The following is a 15,057-nucleotide window of genomic DNA, read 5'->3' as shown; positions in this document are numbered from 1 at the left end:
GCAACATAGTAAGTCCCCATTCGTACAAAAATGTTTTTGAAGAAAAGTAGTTGAGTGTGGGGGAACATGCCTGTAGTCCCAGGTACATGGGAGGCTGAGGCAAGAAAATCGCTTAAGCCTGGGAGATTGAGGCTGCAGTGAGTTATGATCACACCAATGCACTCCAGCCTGTGAGTCCGGAGACCCCAGCTGGCGCCCTAAAACTCCCCTCCACCGGTAGAAGTCGGCTCAAGGAGGTCCTGAGGACAGGACTCCCGGGGATCCGGCCCTGGGAAGCCCGAAGCCCCCACTCCCACAACGCTTCCTACTACATCCCCGCTCCAGCCACCACCGCGACTGCCACAGAAGCCCCCCACGCGCGTCACCTAACCTGTTTAAAGGGGCCGCAGCCGGACTTCCAAGAGCAAAGCAGGAGTCTGCCTGGGCAATGCGCATGCGCAAGGCGCGAGCCCATTCTCCTGTCACAGTGACTCCAACGGTTGGCTGAAGACCACTCCCTGAGCCTTGACAAAGCAGGAGCCCTCCGTGGCAGGGCGTCGGTGCCGAGGCTCCAGCCTGACCAATCCAGGGGGTCGACAAAACTGTTTCGGGACACCACAATAAACGGAGGGCCGACCAGGATGCAGAAACAGCAGACGGAGTCCAAAGAAAGCAGCGCGGCATCCCAGCCTCAGGCCTGCCCGTAAGGTGTTCGGGTGAGTCCCCCCAAAAGTCGTGCTGCCCCCCGTGATCTCGAGGACAGGTCTGCCTGTGTGCCCGTGGGCTGCTCTCTCACCCAAGAGTCGTTGTCCCGAAGAGCAGAACCCCACAGCCTCAGGGATTGCCTGGAGGTGTGTATTTCTGTGCCACTGCTGTATGTTTGTGTGCGTGTGTATCACATTCTTTCTTCTCTCTCTGTCTCTCAATCTGTCTGTCTCTCTCGCTTTCTCTGTCTCTCTGTCTGTGCGCCTGTGTGCGTGTGAGTGTTGGGGCAAATGTGCCCTATGCGCCACAAACCAATTTCTGGCATGTCGGCCTGTCTTTAGTGAGCCTCTTTCTGCGTCTCTGGCTGGGTCATGTGGCCGGTTGTCAATCTTTTTCGCGGCGGTTCCACTTTGGGTTTGTGAAGGCTTCGACAACGTGTGGAGATGCATCGGTCCCAGAGAAATTGAAATCTCATTCCTATCCTGAGCGGCCTCTTTTGTAGGATCAAGATGACCACACTCCAGCCAAGGACAAAAGCCTCACAGGAGTTCATTGTCCTGCAGGAGGGGAGCAAACCGAAGTCAAAGAAGATGGTTCTATCTCCTCGCGGCTTTTCTCTGAGAAATGAAGCCACATCACGACCCAATCTTAAAAAGAAGCGGGGAAGGTGACATGGCAAGAATCCCTGTACTGGGACGCTGGACTCTTTGGACAACTCACCAGTTTGGCACTCCTTTCCTTATGCCAGTGGCGGTGAAACTGTGCCTGTATCCTGCCTGGCGGTGGCACTGTGCGTTATCTTGCCTGGGCTCTGGCCTCTGCTCTGTCGTCCCTCTTGCTCTGTCTGCCCTGTTTTGAGGGGTCTAGGTGCTTCTTGGTCTGGATCAATGCTTACAACAAAGAACACTTCTCAGTCCCTCAGGGAGAAACTTCATGGAGATCCGCGTCATCAATGTTTCTCTCTCCAAACCAGTTTCTGGTTGATTAGGCAGTTTTGACGATCCTGGAGCTCTGAACTTCCATACCTGTCTCAGACAGAGAATCTCCCTTGGTCTCCATGTTTCACCTGATGGCTGGGTAGTTTGCCTAGAATGAGCGGTAGGTGATAGTGACTGGCCTTGGCTTCTAGGAAAGGCGGTGTCGCATTCCACTGCACTTCTTCCTGTCTCATTCTAAGGGAACATCCTCTCCTCTGTTCCTGGGTGGACTGCGTCCCACAACCGAATATTTTGGCTATCACGAATGTCAGGGAACCAAAAGGACAGGGCTGGGGCTGGGTGCAGGTGAGGTTGCGTCAGGGCTACCTAGGCGGTGGAGGGGTGGTGGTGGGGTGAACTTTGCAGAAACCTCTCCGCTCCGGTGCAGGCATCCCAAAATGTGGCCTGGTCTCATTCACACGCTCTCTCCTGGTTCCCAGCTGTGCTTTGCTTTTCCTTGGTGTTAACGGGGAGGTCACCTGGGCCTTTCTTCCACCGCGCACACGCCTGAACACCATTGTCTTTCTCGCCATCGCCCCATATGGCCTCAGTGACACACACTTACCCCATCTGCTCTGAGAGACGCCAGTGCCACGTGTGGTCGCATTGGCTCCACATCGGACTCTCCCTGAAGCTCCCCCTCCAACCGTGGAAGACTACTCAAAAAGGTCCTGAAGACAGGACTCCTGGGGGTTTGGCCCTGGGACACCCGCGACCCCCTCTCCCACGCCGCCCCCTACTGGACCCCGGATTCGCTGCAAACCGTGGCTGCAGCGGAAGCCCCCAGGCCGCCGCGCAGCCGCCATAGTTTAAAGGGTCCGCAGCCTGACGTCAGGAGTGGAGCGCCAGTCGCCACAGCCAATGCGCATGCGCGAGGTGCGAGCTCATTCTGCCGTCACAGTGATTCTCACGGTTGTCTTAGAAACCTGTCCCTGGGCCGGGCGCGGTGGCTCGCGCTTGTAATCCCAGCACTTTGGGAGGCCGAGGCGGGCGGATCACGAGGTCAGGAGATCGAGACCACGGTGAAACCCCATCTCTACTAAAAATACAAAAAAATTAGCCGGGCGTGGTGGCGGGCGCCTGTAGTCCCAGCTACTCGGAGAGGCTGAGGCAGGAGAATGGCGTGAACCCAGGAGGCGGAGCTTGCAGTGAGCCGAGATCGCGCCACTGCACTCCAGCCTGGGCGACACAGCGAGACTCCGTCTCAAAAAAACAAAAAATAAATAAAAAATAAAAGCTAGTTCTGGCCAGGCGCAGTGGCTCATGCCTGTAATCCCAACACTTTGGGAGGCCGAGGCAGGCAGATCGCTTGAGGTCAAGAGTTCAAGACCTGCCTGGCCAACATGATGAAACCTTGTCTCTCCTAAAAATACAAAAATTAGCCGGGCATGGTGGTGCACACCTTTAATCCCAGTGACTCGGGAGGCTGAGTCTGGAGAATCTCTTGGAGGTTGCAGTGAGCCAAGATCACGCCATTGCACTCCAGCCTGGGTGACAGAGTGAGACTCCAACTCAAAAAAAAAAAAAAAAAAAAAAAACCTAGTCCTGCACCTGAGATGGGACATCTTCACATGACCGAGCTGGTGGAGCCCTGGAAATTTCATTCAGTTGGAAAGCCCCTGAATTTTTATGGAATGTGTTTCCCACACCCTGACACACACAAATGTCTTACCAGTATGTATAACACTGTGGCCACCTCCTGATCACCAGATCTCATCAGCATAATATCAATGGAAAGGAACAGTGTGATGTCTTCTGGAAGAAAGAAGTGACAAAGGCCTGTGTGGAGTAAATTGACGCAGGGTCGAGGAGCTGATATGCTGTGAGGTAGGATAGCAAAGGTGGCTGCCTCTTTCATTTGGAAGCCAATTGCTTCCGGTGGCCTTTACTAATAGGTTACAAGAAAAACACACATTTTCTCAGTGGATAGATGCACACCATGCACAAGAGGCTGTGTTAATTTGCTCAGGCAATGAAACCACATCTAGTACAACAGCTGCACTTGGAGTTCCCATCTGGCGAAGCTGATGAGAATCCGCTGTCATTCTACGAGAGCCAGTTGTTTTCTACACAGGCCAAATAGGTGAGTGAATGGGGATCTACAAATATATAAGAACAAACCAAACAACCCCATAAAAATGCCACCCTTGTATCTTAAAGTCCCTCATGACTGTACTAATCTGTGCAAAACCTCCAAGAATGTGGTGTTGCTTTTGCTTTCCTATTTTTGTAGGTGGAAGCAGCTCTAATGGCTTCCATTGGCCTTTCCTACTATCACATTCCTCCCTGCACAGGTCAGACAACCAATGTGGGATTCTGCCATTTGCTGAGTGTGTCCATTCCACTTCTGCAACCTGACACTGAGCAAATAAGCAGAGGATGGATGTGGGGCCAGCTGGGCAGTGCCAGGTGCTTCCAGTACTTTCGCTTTCATATAATTCTGGCTGAACTTGGAACTGACCTAAAAACAGGATTTGATTCCCCTTTCACTTCTACTTATGAAGACATAAATAGATTTCCAGGAAATCCCACATGGAGGGGAAATTGATTTTGTAATTCACTGCTTGATTCTGATGCACACTGTCTAGTTATTATTTCAGACACAAATCACAGGAACAATATTTGTTTATTAAGGAAACAGCTATCAAGACACTGAGAGTAGGTACAGAGTGTCTTGCCTGCCCTAGGTGAACTGGCAGGAAATAAGAATCTCTGTGTCCCTGGTTGCTTTAGGAAAGTAGAAACCTACACAGAGTAGGAGAACTTTCTATAGGTGTGAAAAAGTGTGTGAGGAAAAGAGGAGGAGAGTGGACAGCATAGAGGTTTCTGGACTGAGACAGGGGATTTCGGGCGTGAATAATGGAGTGAGTAGCAGGGTGGAAGGGGCTGTGTCTGAGCTGAGCAGGGCTGAGTGGGAACTGCGCTCTCTACACTGAAACAGAGGAGGGGCTCATGGGGGCTCCCTTCCCCTATCTGGACTCCAAAGTGCACAGCACCCTTTGTGAGAGCAAAATAGTAAAAACCATGCAGTAACCATCAAAAGGATCAAGTTCAATAATTTTGGATCATCCTTCTACTGGCATATTATGCAATCTTTAAAAAATGAAGCAGCAGGCCAAGCACGGTGGCTCATGCCTGTAATGCCAGCACTTTGGGAGGCCAAGGTGGGCAGATTACCTGAGGTCAGGAGTTCGAGACCAGCCAGACCAACATGGAGAAACCTCATCTATACTAAAAATACAAAAAATTAACCAGGCGTGGTGGCGCATGTCTTTAATCCCAGCTACTTGGGAGGCTGAGGCAGGAGAATCACTTGGACCTGCGAGGTGGAGGTTGCGGTGAGCTGAGATCACACCATTGCACTCCAGCCTGAGCAACAAGAGTGAAACTCCATCTCAAAAAAAAAAAAGAAAAATGAAGCAGCACCATAGATGGATGAATTCTCCAAGATATGTTCTTTGACTATAAATCAACTCGTTTCTAAAGTGTAATGTATAAAGACATTTATACCAGCATTTTTTAAAAAAGAAATGAAAGCATATATGTATATATGAATATGTGTATAGGCATATATACAAAAAGGAATGAAAGCATATTATATAAATGAGGAAGAGGAAATATATGGTTCTCTAATGGTAGATTACCTCTGGAAGGAGAGCAGAGAAGCTGGTAGTGTTGTTCTGGGGAGTAGCAGTGAGGTTTGGGAGTGAAAGGAAGAGTTAATTTTTGACTGACTAAAATAATTTGATTCATATATGTATTTTATCTATTTGGCCACATGAAAATGTAAATAACAGCATGGGCAGAAATGATAGCTATGGAAATGATTCTCCACCTTGGGGGAAATGGCAGGTGAACCAACCTTGACCTTGGTCAGATTTGGGAAAGAGCTGAGGGCGGCAGTGCAAGCAGAGGGTGCTCTGTGATGAAAAGCCTGGGGCAGGAGTAGTTACAGCAGATGGACCCCGAGGGACTGGTGGGGCCAGGGCAGGGAGAGCTGCCTCTTTCTCTGGGAGGCCACAGAGGCTGCACTCTGGGAGCTCCTGGGGTGCTCACCTGGTACTCATTGTCCAGCACAGAGACACGCAGGTCAAATGATTTGCCATCCTCAAAGGGCACATTGTCAGATTTCACCTCGCTCTTCCAGACCCCCCACTCATGGCTGTTCATGGCCACACAATGACCAAAGTGCACTCAGAAATGGAAAGCGATGTCTGAGTCCTCATCCATCCTGGTGTGGAAATCCACCTGCAGCTGTGGCTCCTTGCTGAGGGCAAAGCACACGGTGTGTTGGGCGGGTCCTTCCCTTGTGGGGCACACACTTAAACCAACACAAATTCCTTCCCCGCTCAGAACCTCAGAGAGACGGGGGCATCAGTAGATCTCATTCCCCTGTGATTTCAATGTGCAGACAGGATTGAAAACCAGCGGGTTAGAATAATTTGTCACAGAATTGATGGTATTATGTGGCGGATACCCTTTTTCACAAGAGGTATTAGGAGGATTTGGGGAAATGCTTATATGAGTGTAGCCTAATTTTACTGGCCCAGCCCCGTGAATAAGCCCACCTTCATTTTCTTCAGTGAAATATAAAGGGGAAAAGAAAGATACTGAGAACAAAGTTTTTGTTTACTAGAAGTCAGAACCTGGGCAACATGGCAAAACCTCATCTCTACAAAATATACCAAAAACAAAAAAAATTAGCCAGGCATGGTGGCATATGCCTATAGTCCCAGCTACTCAGGAGGCGGAGGCAGGAGGATCAGTTGAGCCCAGGAGGTTGAAGCTGCAGTGAGCCATGATTGCACCAGCCTGGGTGACAGAGCAAGACCTTGTCTCAAAGGGAAAAAAAGAGAAGTCAGTATTTGTAGACTTATGGGAAACCACAGTTTCAGTTCTGGAGAGACCTCTAGAAATAGTCCATCTCCTCAAAATATACACAAAATTTCAGAGGAGACATCGACTCAACAAGTTAACAATAGAGGAAGTACTTAGTAAGTTGCTCTGACAGGGTCCCAAAAGAACACTCAAAAGGGCCAGGCACGGTGGCTCACGCCTGTAATCCCAGCACTTTGGGAGGCCAGAGGTGGGCAGATCACCTGAGGTCAGGAGTTCGAGACCAGCTTGACCAACATGGTGAAACCCCACCTCTACTGAAAATACAAAAATTAGCCGGCATGGTGGCGAGCGCCTGTAATCCCAGCTACTCGGGAGGCTGAGGCAGGAAAATCACTTGAACCTGGGAGGAGGAGGTTGCAGTGAGCCGAGATCGCACCATCGCACTCCAGCCTGGGCGACAGAGCAAGACTCCGTCTCAAAGAAAAGAATACTCATAAGAGACAAATGGTGCATGACAACTTTGATAGACAACTTCGATAGAATTTTTCACATTAGCAATCTCAGAAGGCCGGGCCTGATGGCTCACGCCTGTAATCCCAACACTTTCGGGAGCCAAGGCAGGTGGATCTCTTGAGCCCAGGAGTTCAAGACCAGCCTGGACAACATGGCGAAACCCCGTCTCTACAAAAATTAGCCGGGCATGGTGGCATGCATTTGTAATCCTAGCTATTCGTGAGGCTGAGGCAGGGGGATAGCTTGAGCCCAGGAGGCAAAGGTTGCCGTGAGCCGAGATCGTGCCACTGCACTCCAGCCTGAGCGACAGAGCCAGGCCTTATTTCAAAAAAAAAGAAGAAAAAAAAAAAAAACACGCTATCTCAGAAGAATAGCAAATCTGGGTAAGTCTTTAGAACTTGTTTCTATCAAGATTTTGACTGGGCTGCCCTCTAGTGGGCAGAAGCCTGACCCGACAGTAAGGAGAGAAAACGGTGGGCTCCACTTTCCCCAGTGCTCCTAGCTGGAGTGTGGATTCTGCACAACTGTTACCAGGATGTTCTGAGTCCTGGCCTCTTTTCTCTTTTTTGACAGGTGGACTCTCACTCTGCCACCCAGGCTGGAGTGCAGTGGCCCGATCTTGGCTCACTGCAACCTCCACCTCCCGGGTTCAAGCAATTCTCCTGCCTCAGCCTCCCAAGTAGTTGGGATTACAGGCATGTGCCACCACACCCAGCTAATTTTTTTTTTCTGCTTTTAATAGAGATAGGTTTCACCATGTTGGCCAGACTGATCTCAAACTCCTGACTTCAAGTGATCCGCCTGCCTTGGCCTCCCAAACTACTGGGATTAGAGGCATGAGCCACTGCGCCTGGCTGAGTCCTGGCCTCTACTTAGAGGTTTATGTGCAAATATTTATTTCCAGGATCTGTTCGTAGCAGTGACTTAGGGGAAAGGACAGTTTAATCATAAGGAAGCAATCAGACGCCAGGTGCCATGGCTTATGCCTGTAATCCCAACACTTTGGAAGGCTGAAGCAGGCGGATCACCTGAGGTTGCGAGTTTGAGACCAGCCTGACCAACATGGAGAAACCCCGTCTGTACTAAAAATACAAAAAATTAGCTAGGCATGGTGGCTCATGCCTGTAATCCCAGCTACTCGAAAGGCTGAGGCAGGAGAATCACTTGAAGCTGGGAGGTGCAGGTTGCAGTGAGCGAGATCATGCCATTGCACTCCAGCTTGGGCAACAAGAGTGAAATTCCGTCTCAAAAAAAAAAAGAAAAAACAATCAGACAATCCCAGAAGTATGAGATGTTATACAAAACAACTGGCCTGGACTATTCAAAAACTCAGTGTCAAGATAGCCACGAAAAAGGAGAGGAGGCCGAGCACAGTGGCTCACACTTGTAATTCTAGCACCTTAAAGGCCGAAGCAGGCAGACTGCAGACTGCGGGAGGATTGCCAAAGGCCAAGAGTTCAAGAACAGCCTGGGAAACATATCAAGATTATTTCTACTAAAAAAAAATTAATTAGCCGGGCATGGTGGCACCCACTTGTAGTCCCGGCTACTTGGTAGGCTCCGGTGGGAGGGTCGCCAGATCGAGGCTGCAGTGAGCCATGATCGTGCCTTTGCACTCCAGACCGGGAGACAGCAAGACATCATCTCGAAAACAAAACCAAAAGAAAAAAGATCTCAAGATGGGCATTGATTAGATCAGATCTCTTCCACTGTCATGATTTTCTCACTGTTATCATTCATGCAAAGGTGGTTTCAAACCTAAGCATAAAAATGAACCAGTTTTCCTGTATCTTTGGGTCTTCAATCTGAAAGTGCTTGTGTATACATGTTAAATAAATTTGTATGCCTTTTCTCCAATTAATCTGCCCTTTGCAAATTGACTTGTCAGCAACCGTGAGAGGACCCTACAAGGGATTTAATTGGCTTTTATTTTGTTTTATTTTATTTTATTTTTCTTCTGGAAGTTGGCTGCCTTTCTAATTGAAAAAAAATACTTGCCATAGGTAATTCTTTTCTTTTTTATTTTTTTTTTAAATAATAGGGACAAGGTCTTGCTATCTTGCCCAAGCCAGTCTCAGACTCCTGGGTTCAAGCAATCTGCCACCTCAGCCTCTCAAAGTGCTGGAATTACAGGTGTGAGCCACTGCACCCAGCCAGGTTATTCCTTTTATTTGTCATCCTTATATGGTAGCTGAGGCCACACAGGTGTGCACCACCATGCCTGGCTAATTTTTGTGTTTTTTTTGTAGAAACAGAGTCTGGCTATGTAGCCCAGGTGGGTCTCAAATTCCTGGCTTCAAAGAGTCTCCTGCCTCAGCCTCCCAAAGTGCCAGAATTATAGGCATGAGCCCCTGTGCCCTGCCTGTTTAACACCTTTCAAATCAACTTATTTGAGGTGGTAATTATTCCTCTTCAAATTGCAGGGAAAGGTCTTCCAGGCCAATGGACCCCTCGCTTCTAAGAGTTCCAGTGTTGGGTTCTGATCGTGGCCTCTACTTAGAGGTTTATGTGCAAACATTTGTTTCCAGGATCTGTTCGCAGCAGTGACTTAGGGGAAAGGACTTCTCTCTATACCTTATACTTCTATCATTTTCAGGCTCCTTTTGTGAACTAGGATGATTTAACTTTAGGATAAGTTCTGTTCTTGCATTTTATTTCTTTCACTAAAAGAAAAGATGAGCCAGACGCAGTGGCACATGCCTGTAATCCCAGCACTTTGAGAGACCAAGGCAGGCAGATCACCTGAGGTCAGGAGTTTGAGACCAGCCTGGCTAACATGGCGAAACCCTGCCTCTACTAAAAATACAAAAATTAGCCGGGCAAGGTGGTTGGGGCCTGTAATCCCAGCTACTTGGGAGGCTGAGGCAAGAGAATCACTTGAACCTGAGAGGCAGAGGCTGTAGTGAGCCAAGATAGTGCCACTGCACTACAGCCTGGGTGACAGAGCGAGACTCAGTGTCAAAAAAGAAAAAAAATGATGAATTGGCCTAAGTTGATTTTATCTTCAAATAAAGAAATAATAAGCAGGTAATGTTCTTTAGCATGTATAAGGCTGGCCAGGCACAGTGGCTCACACCTATACTCCCAGCACTTTGGGAGGCTGAGGCAGGTGGATCACTTGAGGTCAGGAGTTCAAGACCAGCCTGGCCAACATGGCGAAACCCCCGTCTCTGCTAAAAATACACAAATTAGCCAGGGGTGTTGGCGCATGTCTGTAGTCCCAGCTATTTAGGAGGTTGAGGCATGAGCTACTGGGGAGGCTGAGGCAGGAGAATCACTTGAACCCAGGAGGCAGAGGTTGCAGTAAGCTGAGATCATGCCCCTGTACTCCAGCCTGGGTGACAGAGTGAGACTCTGTCTCAAAAAAATAAAAAATAAAAATTTTAAAAAAAATCATGTAAATCAATGTGACCCATGGTTCAGAGACTTATTTAACTCATTTATCAGGGAGCTGGCAAGATGGTAAAACTGGCTCAAAGAAAATTTGAGAAATTGAGGATATATAAATTGAATAAAGGATGCTGTGGCTGTAGGACCAGCCCAAACTGGGCCTATTCTGTTGATAACAAAATGTCGGCCGAGCGCGTGGCTCACGCCTGTAATCCCAGCACTTTGGGAGGCTGTGACGGGCAGATCACCTGAGATTGGGAGTTCAAGACCAGCCTGACCAACATGGAGAAACCCCCCGACTCTACTAAAAATACGAAATTAGTTGGGCGTGGTGGCGCATGCCTGTAATCTCAGCTACTCGGGAGGCTGAGGCAGGAGAATCTCTGGAACCCAGGAGGTGGAGGTTGCAGTGAGCTGAGATCGCACACTGCACGCCAGCAGCCTGGGCAACAAGAGTGAAACTCCATCTCAAAAAAAAAAAAAAAAAAATCAAGTCACCTTGTAGGTATAACAGAACCAAAATTGCAAGTCATGTAGCCTGAGCATGCAAAATAGAAAACGTTTTGACCTCTAACTACACCTGGAACCAACAATTCTTCCCCTAGGAACCAATAAGACTGGGACATAAACTGAGTACAGTGGCTCATACCAGTAATCCCAGCACTTTGAGAGGCTGAGGCGGGAGATCGCTTGAGCCAGGAGTTTGAAACCAGCCTGGACAACATAGTAAGACCCTATCTCTATTAAAAAAAAAAAAAAAACTGGGACATGATCAGAACCCAACGCTGGAACTCTTTTAGAAGCGAAGGGTCCATTGGCCTGGAAGATCTGAGGCTAAAATCTGCCTCAACATGCCTTAGCATAAATGGTCAAATTCCGGGGAGGCACAGTGGTTCACACCTGTAATCCTAGCACTTTGGGAGGCCAAGGCAGGCGGATCACCTGAAGTCAGGAGTTCCAGACCAGGCTTATTTCCAAGCTTTCAATTCTTAACAGTGTCTCCAGGAGTTAGAGAGTTTATACTAAGGATTCTCAGACTCCAACATGACCTTCCGTTTTCCCCTGAGCTGAGATCCTGGGTGTCCTTCAACTGCTACCAAGCAAGGGGTAGAGAAGAAGGATGGACACAATTTCGTGTCCTTTAGAGCTTGAAGTCCATTAGAGATATGCTTCCATGTTCTGTAAAATCAATACAAAGTATATAAGAAGGGATTATAGGTGGAACAGAGATCATTAGATGAAGATTAGATGAGCTTATGTGCGTAAAGCTTTTTGACATAGAGTAGTGCTGGAATAAATGCAGCAATGATGGTGAGAGTGGCCAATAAGGTGGAAGAAAAGTAAGAGCGCATGATGTGGCCTTCCCTATGGCTTGGGCTTTTCACAGGGCCGGGTTCCTAGACGAAGCAACCCAAGAGAGAAGGTCTGAAGAGCAAGTAAGGCAGAAAAGAGCAAGGCAGAAGCTGATGCAGGGCCAGGAGCCCCAAAGTGGTGCTTAGCCCGCTGGGTTCTTGGCTTTGCCCAGGAAAGAATTCAAGGGCAAGCCAGAGATAGAAGAAAACAGCTTTATTGAAGAGGCGATGTTACAGCTTGGTGACTGCTCCTGCAAGGCAGGGCTAGAGAGTAGCTGCTCGGGGGCCGTTTGCAGTCCTACTTATACTCACTTTTAATTGCATGCAGAGTAAGGGACGGTTTATGCAGAAATTTCTAGGGAAGGAGTAGTAATCATTGAGTCATTGCTATGGAAAGGGATGGTAACGCCTGGGTGTTGCCATGGCAACAGTAACTTGACATGGTACACTGGTGGGTGTGTCTGATTAAAAGCTGCTTTGCCCAGCCCTGTTTTACCTAGTCCTCAGTCTGGTCCAGTGTCCAAGCCCCGCCTATGGAGTCAAGTCCCACCTCCTATCTCAGAGCTGCAAGAGTGCTTTTGGCCTCGTCTCTGAAGTCACACGGTGTTTCTTTCACTGCATTTTCTTCATCACAAGTGACTGCCTAAGGCCAGCCCAGATTCAAGAGGAGAGAGACTAAACTCCACCCATCAAGGGGAAGAGTGTCCAAGAATTTGCAACTATCTTCCATCAGTCATACCAACCTACTCAGAGTCAGAGTCTTCAGTGTGATCTAGAATAATCAAAACAACACAGTACTGCCATAAAAACAGACCCAGAGACCCATGGAACAGAAGAGAGAAATAAATGCACACATCTACAGTCCATTGATCTTTGACAAAGTTGCCAAGAACACACAATGGGGAAAGGACAATCTCTTTAGTAAATGGTGCCAGGAAAATGGAAAGTCCACATGCAGAAGAATGAAATTGGACCCTGATCTCACACCACATCCAAAAATCAATTCACAATGGATTAAACAATTAAATGTAAGACCTAAACCTGTAAAACTACCAGAAGAAAACATAGGATAAAAGGTATGACATTGATCTGAACTATTTTTTTTGGATATAAACCCAAAAGCACAGGCAGCAAAAGCAAAAATAGACAAGTGAGATTACATCAAACTAAAAGGCTTTTGCCCATCAAATGAATCAATCAATAGAGTGAAAAGACAACCTATGGAATGGGAGAAAAGATTTGCAAACCATACATTTGATAATAGGTTAATATCCAAAGTTTATAAGGAACTCAAACAACTCAATAGCAAGGAAACAAACAACCTGATTATTCATGTTCAGTCTGAACAACAATGCAAGACTCTGCCTCTAAAAAGAATTTAATTTTCTTTTTCTTTTTGAGGCAAAATCTCACTCTGTCGCCCAGGCTGGAGTGCAATGCTACGAACTTGGCTCACCTCATCCTCTGCCTCCCAGGTTCAAGCGATTCTCCTGTCTCAGCCTCCTGAGTAGCTGGGATTACAGATACGTGCCACCACACCCGGCTAATTTTTATACTTTTAGTAAAGACGGGGTTTCACCATGTTGGTCAGGCTGGTCTTGAACTCCTGACCTCAGGTGATCTGCCCGCCTCGGCCTCCCAAAGTGCTGGGATTATAGGCATGAGCCACCACACCCAGCCAAGAATTAAAATTTAAAAATGGGCCAGGCACAGTGGCTTACACCTATAATCACAGCACTTTGGGAGGCCAAGGCCAGTGGATTGGTTGAGCTCAGGAGTTCAAGACCAGCCTGGGCAACATGGCAAAACTCCATCTCTATTAAAAATACAAAAAAATAGCCGAGCATGGTGGCACATGCCTGTAGTCCCAGCTACTCAGCAGGCTGAGGTGGGAGGATCACTTGAGCCTGAAGAACAGAGGCTGCAGCGAGGCTGAGATTGTGCCACTACACTCCAGCCTGGGTGACAGAGAGAGACCCTGTCTCAAAAAAAAAAAAAAGTATATAATAAAAAATTTTAAAGTCTATGCTGGCAGTCCTGCCTATACAGTTCCCTTTCAAACTTTCTAAGCTTGCTATGTATCTGCTTATACTTCACTCCATCCTCCAGAAACCACATCACTATTGTTTTCAAGAAATACCCTCTCTCGGCCGGGCGCAGTGGCTCATGCCTGTAATCCCAGCACTTTGGGAGGCCGAGGTGGGCGGATCACCTGAGGTTGGGAGTTCGAGACCAGCCTGACTAACATGGAGAAACCTCATCTCTACTAAAAATACAAAATTAGCCGGGCATGGTGGTGCGTGCCTGTAATCCCAGCTTCTCGGGGGGCTGAGGCAGGAGAATCACTTGAACCCGGGAGGCGGAGGTTGTGGTGAGCCGAGATCGTGCCATTGCACTCCAGCCTGGGCAACAAGAGCAAAACTCCGTCTCAAAAAAAAAAAAAAAAAGAAAAAAGAAATACCCTCTCTCTCTCTCTCTAGACCAACTTCTTCCTGTTTTAAGATCTGGTTTCTGAGGGACCATGCCCTTAAAGCTTCCTAGAAACCCTTTTGTCTGACTGGTGGGCTTTTCACCAAGCACTGCCTTTGTATTTTCAACAGTCATAACAAAGGGTCAGAAGGCCACACCTTTAATTTGATCTATAGTCACAGGCTGTTTTTCACCTTGATAATCTTTTGTGGCTAGGCACGATGGCTCAGGCCTATAATCCCAGCACTTTGGGAGGCCAAGGCAGGAGGATCGCTTGAGCCCAGGTAAGCCTGGGTAATATGGCAAGACCCCATCTCTACAAAACATGTTTTAAAAATTAGCTGCGCATGGTGGGTGGTCCCAGCTATTTGGGAGGCTGAGGCGGGAGGATCACTTAAGCCCAGGGAGTTCGAGGCTTCAATGAGTCACGATTGCCCCACTGCACACCAGCCTGGGCAACAGAGCGAGTGAGACTCTGTCTAAAAAAAAAAAAAATTGTGGGTGGAGAGACTGGAAGTGAGAAAAAGTTTTCTTTTCCATCCTAGCAAGTCATAGTCCCCCTGTATTTCCCCTGAATTCTTCTAGAAAATCAGCCAACCCTTATAATTCACCCCACTCTTGCTATGCATTATCATACTCAGTCACATGAGCAGCCAGCATTATGTCAGGAGGTTCCCTTATCCAAATACAACAGTTCATCAGAAATACTTTCCATCTTCTAAGTAACCTCGGGCGATAGTTTAGCAATTGTTTCACTACAACATAACATAGGTCACCAGTTTTTCTGCCTCCAATAACAATTTTCTCACTATCCTGCAGCTTTGCTAACCGTT

The 15,057-nt window shown here is 47.9% G+C and overlaps 1 protein-coding gene across 1 annotated transcript in view; it reads right to left on the bottom strand.

Moving 5' to 3' along the window:
- Window positions 1–5,928, bottom strand: part of LOC100589518 (placental protein 13-like) — an 81,463-nt gene extending 75,535 nt beyond the window's left edge. The window contains exon 1 of the mRNA XM_004090987.3: window positions 5,718–5,928. Coding sequence (XP_004091035.1) covers window positions 5,718–5,831 — 114 coding nt within the window. The 5' untranslated portion in view covers window positions 5,832–5,928. The remainder of the gene's footprint in view (window positions 1–5,717) is intronic.
- Between the last annotated feature and the right edge of the window lie 9,129 nt (window positions 5,929–15,057).

Source organism: Nomascus leucogenys, chromosome 17, assembly GCF_006542625.1.
Source record: "Nomascus leucogenys isolate Asia chromosome 17, Asia_NLE_v1, whole genome shotgun sequence".
In the NCBI taxonomy this organism is placed as follows: domain Eukaryota; kingdom Metazoa; phylum Chordata; class Mammalia; order Primates; family Hylobatidae; genus Nomascus; species Nomascus leucogenys.
Note: the sequence above shows the minus strand (reverse complement) of the source record. Positions and strands in the feature narration are given on the sequence as shown.